The sequence below is a fragment of the Pteropus vampyrus genome, unplaced genomic scaffold, assembly GCF_000151845.1.
Source record: "Pteropus vampyrus isolate Shadow unplaced genomic scaffold, Pvam_2.0 Scaffold204, whole genome shotgun sequence".
Classification (NCBI taxonomy): domain Eukaryota; kingdom Metazoa; phylum Chordata; class Mammalia; order Chiroptera; family Pteropodidae; genus Pteropus; species Pteropus vampyrus.
The window spans coordinates 87,722-96,543 of record NW_011888985.1 but is presented as its reverse complement, the minus strand read 5'-3'; the positions used below and the strand labels follow the sequence as shown (position 1 = coordinate 96,543).

The following is an 8,822-nucleotide window of genomic DNA, read 5'->3' as shown; positions in this document are numbered from 1 at the left end:
TAGCAGTCTTGCTTTATTCTTCTCTGTTACTGTCTTGTGATCTATATCTGATATTTAATCTACAGGCCCCTCAGAGAGTATAGAATCATATCATATGAACATATTCCTTATTTCCTCCGGGTCACCTGAAGCCTGGTCTCTTAGTAAAGTGACATCACTTCAGGTGTCCTCATTCTTGATCACAGACTCGCTGATGCCCTGGCACCTAGCACTGGTGTCTTCAGAGGTCCCCATGGGATGTTTCTAAAACTCAGACGAAGGCTCCCTCTGAAAACTGCCTTGTCGGAAACATGGGCAACTGACAAAGGAAGGAAGGTCAAGAAACATCAGACGACGCCTCCGTTTTCCTGTTTCTATACTGTTTGCGTTAATTCCCTTAGAATCGGCACGTGGCCTGCCCTCCCCCGCGCCCCCCTGCTGTGCAGCTTCTCCAGAGGAGAAGCGAGCAGGGGGAACTAGCAGGAATGGCCGGCCGTCTGCGTTTCAGTGGCCGGAGACGTGGGACGGCCGAGTGTTGGGACAAGTACAGTCACGTGGGTAAACTAAACGCGTTTTCTCGGTTAAAGGTGAGAGCTGCGCTGTCACGGAGAGCACAGCACCACCCGTCCCCCCTTTTTTTTTTTGCACACCTGTAGCTGCGAGTGGTCACATGACTATAACCTTCAGGTAAGAGGAAGATTTAACCTAAAACCAAACAGGACACGGGGCTTTGTGCCCGGCGCGCCCTCCAGTGGCCACACAGCAACGGTGCGCCAGTGAAAAGCCCTCGGTCTTGTTTTTAGTACGGAACTGGTGGTTTGAGTCCGTGTCTTGAAAATTCTTCCTAAATGCTGTTTGAGAGTGGGGACTTCTTCTAAAGCAGCCCCTGCCTCAGCTTCTCAAACGTGATGTGGTTCGTCTCCAGTAAACGCCCGTCCTGCGGGCCAGCCCGGGGTGTTCCGAGCAGAGCCACCGGCTGCATAGGGGGATCTCCTCACAGCCGCCTGAGTTCGGGAGCAAGGACACCGGGGGCCGTGTTCACAGCTCATGCCTCGCACGGCCACGCCCCAAGGAACAGGGCAGAGTGCTGTCCGTTAGGAATGTTTGTCATCTCGGTCATTAACCAGACCTCTAATTCCCAGAGGGCCCTGGAGGCCCTGCTGGCCAGCGGATGGGTGAGCCTAGGCTTCTAGAGGGTTCCACGCTTCACTGTTAGTTGAACGCAGACTCACTTCCTGAGAAGCCTGCTTGTTTGTCAGGCTTTTTTTTTTGCATGGGCTGGATGGCATGCCAGGACAGAGGCAGGGCAGGTCAAGGGAAGACAGACGAGGGGGTCCAGAGTTCCTCTCCCAGGCGGTTGGGTATGTGACCTCAAGGTAGGAGGTCAGAGATGGGACGAGATGAAGAATGAAGCTCATTCTTTAGGGCACCTGGCAGGTGGCGTGGCCTCAGCCAAAGGTGTCCTCTTTCTGGGGACAGTCGGGGCGCTCTGCAGTCGGTCTTAAGTGGATGAGATGTTTCTGAATGAGGTGATTGCAGTGTTCGCTAAGCAGGTTCCATTTTGAGAGCTCGCAGATTAAACTGATTTGAGGGAGAAGCACGAGGTATAAAAAGCTGCCGACTCCGAGCGACTGAAACGCGGATGGTGTGGACTGAAGCGTCCCGGGCCTGGCGGCTACGTCCGTTTCCATCTCTGACGGTGCATCTCGGAAGACGGGACAGAACGGAAGTGGAGTGGATGTCCCGCCGAGGACGGAGGAGCTTGGGACGCGGGGGCCGCGGGTCAGGATGATTGTAAAGCTGGATCGATGCTCTGTGGCCTGCATTTATGTGTTTTTAACTTCGTTCCTACTATTTTCTTAAAAGATGTTTACGCCTGCGAAAGAGACTTCTTTTCCTTAAGTTTGTGAAGTCCACGTCAGATTTATTAATCTGTAGGACGGGCAGACGGGATGAGGTGTTCTTGGAGGCCGTCCATCCAACACAGCTTGTTGGGGAAGCATCTGGAACGTAGATCGTTGTCAGCGAGTCCCGGATCACAGAGCTGGTGTCCTCAGCGTAGTTAGGACGGTCAGCTCAGGCCTGTTCCATGAGGCTGGAAAGTGAAGTCGGGGTCAAGGAAAGAAAAAGAGAAAGAAAGGGGAACAGCGAATAATTTTATTCATTTATTTTTTACTTACGTGTCATTTTTCATGTTTTTATTGTAAAATCTTATTGAATATATTGGAACATTTTAATATCTTATTTTTACTATAAAACTTATTATTTCCTCAAGATGCCACTTTTTTTTAATTAAAAAAAAGAAATGGATTGCCACATACACTTCTGGGCAGAAATAAGACTGGACGGGCCGTCGCTGCCTCGTGCGACTCGTGATGCCGCTGTCGGAGTCAGGAGGCCATCCGCTGCTGGACTGTGGTTTAAAGAGCTCTTGAGCGTGTTCTGTTTTCACCCCTTTCACACCCCCTGAGAAATGCGTGTGGTCTCACGCCTGAGCGCCGCAGCCGTCCACGTGTGGGCCTTTGTCCTTGCGTGTGCCGGACACCTGGCTGGCGCTCAGTACGCGGTGGGATGGGGGTGCGGTCAAGGCCGCGCTGGACAAAAAGGCTACTTTTTTTTTTTTGAGATGATTGGCGGGCGCCTGACACCTCCGCCTTGCAGCTCCAACACGCCCCCTGCTGTGCACAGCTCCTGCGGGAGGTGGGGGCACCCCCACCCTCTCGTCCAGGTTGCCCCCGGAGCCGCTCTGCCTGCCCAAAGCTGGCTCGCACACTCGTGCGCGCGTGTGCCTGCGGCCCTCCGATGCGACCCCCTCACCGCCCAGCCCTGCCCTGTCCCTTCGGTCTTTCCGCAATGCACCAGGTGCTCACCCAGGAAGTGGCGGGTCACCCCACCTCCTGTAGGCGAGGCTCCCCTGGGAATCACACCCCCCGCCCCGGGGCCGGGCACCCTACGTTTGCAGCCGTCCCTCGGTTTACTGTTCGTTTCCTGTCCCCTTCTCAGCAATCTGTCGTGTTCTCTGCGTGTCTGTCTCTAGAACCGGACCAGACGCCCGCGGGGCTCGTGACCGAGCGGCCACGTGGCTGCACCGGGGGACCACGCCGCCACACAGGCGGCGTTGGGCACAGTGCTTCGTGCGTCAGTGGTCACCTGCACACAGCGCCCTGGGCTTTTCCCGTTTGAAATTATTTTCCTCTGGGCCACGTTTAACTCTCAGGCCTCCTGCTCATCTTCCCGGGCCTTCTCTTGTCCCCATTTCAGACAGGACCCTCCGAAACGGATTCCTCCTAATGACAGCGATTCTAGTGTTTGAGACTGCGGTTCGCAGCGTGGGCCCAGGTCTTAGAAGAATCACATGGCCGCCGGCGAGGCGCGGGCTCCGGGCTGCTGGGAGCTCTGCAGTTGTGGGGAGCAGTCGGAGCCGCTGGTGGTCACCCCATTGCTTTTTTTTGCGTTCATCTGTTCCAGATGCCATAAGTTCCACGAACCCGCGGGTCATTGACGACGCCCGAGCGAGGAAGCTGTCCAGCGACCTGAAGCGATGCACGTACTACGAGACGTGTGCCACGTATGGGCTCAACGTGGAGCGCGTCTTCCAGGACGGTGAGCACTGCCTCTGGGGCCCCGGCGTCCCTTCCCGTACAGCAGGTCCAGCGTCCGTGCGGGGGCGCGGCCACAGCTGAGCCCCGCACGCCCCGGGCGGCTCTCGGTTCTGTGCCGCCTGAAGTGGCCCGCTGAGGAGAGGTGACAACACGCCTCCTCTGAATCCGCCCCGCGCCCAGCTCTGCGTGTCACGTCGCACGAGCGTGTTGCGTGCGGGATGACGTTCCTTGATCAGTTAGGCGCATGGTGGGTCACGCCCGCACCTGCTCCGTTTGGCTCCGTTTGGTCGTTTGTGATGCAGGCCCGTCTCTTGAGAAAGGTTTAGCCGTTTCTCGTTAGGCTTCGAGGAGGATGAGCCGAGAAGAGAGAGTCAGGGTTGGGCAGAGAGGCAGAAACGTGGCACCACAGGACCCGGGCTGGGGCGGCCCCTCCGCGGCTCGGTTCCTTGTCGCGTGCCCTCCTCCGGGATCAGCGGGCGTCACACAGGACGTGCTCCTGGACGAGTGCCAGGTTCCCAAGGGCGTGGAACTTTCACACGAGTGATCGCAATGCCACGTGTTGGTCGTGAGAAGCAGGGGTGATGGGAGTCGGGGGAGAGGGGCGGGGGGCGTGGCCACTCTGGGCGGTGTCCCACCTGGTGGGGTCGCAAAGGTCTGGGGGCAAGTGACTCCTGTAGCATCGGACCTGGGAGAGAGACGCTCCCGGTGACAGGTCCTGTTCCAGGTGGCAGTCTGGGAAGTCAGCGCGAGGCCCACCTTCGCACCACCCAGCCCTGGTGCCATGGGGGGCGACCGAGGGCAGCGCAGTGGCCAGGTGTGGATCTTCAGAGGCTTCCCGCGCTGCCCAGAGGTCGTGGAGGCCTCGCTGGGCCCCAGCCTGGTGGACACTGGCCACTGTTAGTAAAAGTCGTAATCGGGGCTCCTGGGACCACGCTGGGCAGTGAATGTTTTCCTTCTAAATGTCCAAATTCGTTTTCAGATGACACTGAGTTCCCCCTTCAGCATTTTATTCCGTTTCGGAGACCGCGTCCCTCACCTTTACGTGGCCCCCTCGGGCCCTCTGCCAGCGGGCAGACCTCTGAGCCCCACGGCGGCACACGCAGGCTCAGGGACGAGTGAGGCTGTGAAGGGTGAGGGGAGCAGGGGCCTCTCGGGGTTCCGACAGGGCAAGGCTGCCATTGCCCGGCGAGTAGCCCCAACCCCGTGAATGTCAAAGTGAAGTAGGAGACAAAGGTCCCCAGACGAGAGCCGCGGCCCGGTCTGGCCAGCCACCCGTTTCGTAAGAGACCTCGACGGCCATGGCCGGGCTGCTCACGGGCCCCAGGGGTGCGGGCCGGGCCACCCCTGGCTTTGGCCGCAGAGATGAGCCGTCACTCCAGAGACGCTGTGGCCCGCGCAGCCCCGGGCGGTCCCTCTCGGGCCTTCATCGAAGGTCCCCCGGTCCCCGGCGTCGGTGCTGTGAGTGTGGTCGCGTGGATGGGCGTGTTCTCCACTGTGATGGCCGCATGCGCATTGGCTCCAAACACGCAGTTTCCACACAAAAACGAACTCGTAAATAAATCTCAAGCGTTGGTTGATGGTGGGGGTGCCGAGGAGGTGGTGCGTCCGTGCCCAGAGTGGCCGAGGCTGTGGACGGCGGTGGTGACCTGTGTGCCCGAAGCGCTTCACGCCGTCGACAGCGTGGGGCCCTGGTAGAGGGAGGCGTCATGGTTTTAGCCGTTGGTGCTGGTGTGGCTGTGACGGCCCACACGCCCCCTCCTCAGACAGCGTTCCACCGGCGAAGCTCGGTGCCTGTTGTAGTTTTCACAGGAATATATCCCGTGCATTTTGTTTCTCATTTTAGAGATAGACACTCCCATTAACTAGATCATGCAGAGTCTTCCAAGGAAATGACCCCCGTGACGCCTCAACTTCTGTGGCTCCCGTGGGTTCATCCTGAAGATGTTTTTGTGAAGATAAGTTTTAAAAATAAAACTGTGGTTACTGTGCACGTTTTACATGGTAGTTATAGGGCATGTCTTTTTGTGTCTTAAGTCATCAGCGTTTTAACGGTTAGTAGTCAAAGTAGCTGCTAACCAACTAGACTCAATACTTAGAAGCCATTAACGGGATAATCCAGTTTGATCCCCACGGAAAGAAGATGAGCTTGTAAGGTTTAGCGTTAAAGAAATCGAGGCTCAGAAAGGTCACGTAACTGGGCCCACAGCACGTCGCCTGGATTGGACCCCGTCCCGAGAGCCGAGAGCCCGCGTCCTGTCCGCTCACCCAGGGCGGGCCGGCGGGCGGCGTGTCCAGCACACAGGCCCACCTCCCCCTCACGGACTCCGCTTTCGCGGCTCTCTCTTCGAACTTTCTGGCTCCCTTTATGCCCTGGCACTTTTATTTACTTACTTCTCATGTCTTTGCGTTGCAGAAAGAGATAATAAAGAAAAAGTGTATGATTTCTGAGAATCATTTCGCTGATCAACAGAGGAAAGCGAGCCTGGCGTGTCACGTCCCACGCGGCCTCCGCCTGCCCGCAGCCTCGTCGGCGGGCCACCACGTCTGTTTTTTAAGAGATCGGGGACTTGATTCTTCTTTAACGTTCGACTTCCTAGTATCCTGAAACAGGAAGCGAATAGTAAAATTAGCAGGAAAACAGAATGCTAGCTTTTCTTTCGTTCACATAGATGTCGGATGCCTGTGGGGAGCTAGCTCAGGAGGGAACTTGGTTAGCAGTGGGGTCCCAGGGGGCAGGGAAGGGGGTCGGTTCATTCGTTCATTCGTTCATTCCTTCCCAGTTGGAGCAGCAGCCTTCCTCACACAGTCCCCCCGGTCGGGTAGAGACGCACTGGGGAGCACGGCGGCCCCTGCCTTGGTGAGGGGCAGGATAACCACGGACAGCCAGCCACCCCCGAAGGCCGGCATCCTGCCTGCAGTGCAGACGGGGAGTGCGGCGGGCTGGGTGCCTTCCAGCACCCCCTTAGCTGTGGGCGTCATCCGTGCCACTGCTCACTGCAGCTTAGTGTGCCTTGTGGAGCAGGTGAGAGTCACCTTTTGAGAATTAACATCCTCCCTGTTTCTGCCAAATCTGGGCAGTGGATCCGGCTTGCGACATGGTCCCCCATCTGTCTGTCGGGGGGCCCAGCAGGCCGGACCCGCGGGGTTGAGGCGGCGTGGCTGCCCGGGGCCCCCTCTGTGTCTCACTCTGTCCGGTTTTGTGCCTTTCTGCTGGCCACTGGCCACGTCTTGGAGATTCGCTGCTACCTTCTGGACTCCTGACTTTATAATGGTGATTTTCCTGTTTGCCACTCGGGTTTTTGAGAGGTCCTGGTCATCGGTGCTCTCAGGGCGTGGACACGTGAAGGAGGAAGGCTGGAGAACGTGACGCTCCCTCTCCGCAGGCCTCGTTTCTCTGGCTTGCTTTATTCATTCATTCCTTCATTCATTCATTCATTTTTAAGGAAGATCTCCCTTGCTCTGTCACGGGGCCAACGTTCCGAGTGGCCGGAGCCCGCAGCGGGGCGTCTTCGTGGCATTCCAGATGGGCCTCCGGGTGGGAATGGAGGGTCCTGTTGGCGATGGGATTTTCCAACCTAGATGATCAGCGATGACCTGAAATGATTACAGCTTAGCAGCAGAAGTAAATTCTCCCACCAGAAGGGAAATGTAAAGGCCTCTGGGCGTTGGGCGGGCATCGTGGGGGAGGGCAGTGGCTCTGCCCCGTCGTCGTCGTGATGGGGCATTCGGGGTTGTATTTCTCTGCAGCTGGATTTTGGAAGTTGTGAATCGAAGTCCCTTTTTGAGCACTTGTCAATTTCTCACAGAGTGTCTGCGGGCATAGACACTCTGTGTGCAGAGTGTTTGCTGTGACGGGCGCGTGGTGGACATATGATGGGGCATAGTGACTTGTGTCACAGTGTAGTTATCTCAGTCATCCTGAGGCTGAGGGAGAAGCAGTTCTTTATTTTGACATTTTATGGACTAGAGGTAACGGAGCCCCTAAGTTTTTTTGGGAGGGACGATATAGTTTGTAATTTCGTTAACTGTGGCACCTGACTTGTGTGTGACATTTTCAAGGTCCCGGGTCCCTAAGGAAGCATTGGTTTCCCTTTAGACAGAATAAGTAGAGTCACACAGTGGTCCAAACAGTTTTAATTTCCCCTCATCGAAGCCACCTGTGTCTTTTCTGCCATGCTCCCTCCCTGCCCTAGAGCGAGCTGACGCAGCTTTGTCTGAACTGTGAGCAGGTTCGTGTTTGGGTCGTGCTGTTAGGCATCCCAACGTCAGCCGTTCGACCAGGACGATTTCCTGCTCTTGCACGTGTACCCTAAAATCGTAGTCCTTCATCAAATCTCAACTCAGAGCATCCCGTGATGCGTTTTAAGGCACACTCGCCGCGGAAGCTTTGACTCATAGCTTCTTAATTAAGCTCGTGCTCAGAGGACCACACGCAAAATTTTGCTCTGACGATAAATCTTAGGCCAGGTCAAGATCTGTGTCAATCAAGAGCTAGATAAATTACAAATTACAAACCTGTCCCCTTAATTCTCCCCACGACTGCTGGGTCTTGTCACGGTCTTGCTCGTCGAGGCAACGGGGCGCCGAGTGATCGCAGGTGGAAGCCCTTTCATTCCAAGGCTCATCTGCGCTATTTACGGTAAAAGAAACGTTCGTCTCTGGTGCGCGTGGGTGGGAAGGCTGGGCCATAGCATCGAACAGTGTGCTCCCCCTTCCAGAAAGATCCACGTCAGTTTTTCAGCACGTTCGCTCAGCTCTTTACGTCGTGCTGGAGTTAGCATCCCGGAAAGCGCTTTCGTAGAAGCTGCTCCCTCCTCAGTCCCCCCACCTGGGGACGGCCCTCCGGGGTGTGAAGGGGTGTGAATGCTCCACACGCAGGGCTGAGCCGGGGGAGGGCGCGTGACTCGCCTGGGCTACGCGGGATGGCCACCGAGCCTCCGTTTGCGTTCCTTCCTCTGCACAGATCGTGCAGCGTCCCATGTCATGTGAAACGTCTGTGACTGTCTGGTCCTGATTTCAGGAGTGTCCAGAACAAGGCTGGCTGCACTGATGAGCCCCTAACTGCATATGGTGGAGCAGCGGTCCCCAACCTTTGTGGCACCAGGGAACGGGGCTTCTATGAGAACCTAATGCCTGACGGGCTGAGGCGGAGATGCCGGCGCTGGGAGCGGCTGCACGTGCAGATGGAGCTTCACTGTCTCCCCAGCCGCTCGCCTCCTGCTGTGTGGCCTGATTCCTGAC

General features: G+C 56.8%; 1 protein-coding gene across 6 annotated transcripts in view; it reads left to right on the top strand.

The window, feature by feature from the left end:
* Nucleotides 1–8,822, top strand: part of LOC105300245 (arf-GAP with GTPase, ANK repeat and PH domain-containing protein 1-like) — a 180,222-nt gene that overhangs the window by 90,889 nt on the left and 80,511 nt on the right. For all 6 annotated transcript variants that reach the window (XM_023537941.1, XM_023537942.1, XM_011372356.2 and 3 more), the window contains exon 6: nt 3,448–3,582. In XM_023537941.1, the coding sequence (XP_023393709.1) occupies nt 3,448–3,582 (135 nt within the window). The remainder of the gene's footprint in view (nt 1–3,447; nt 3,583–8,822) is intronic.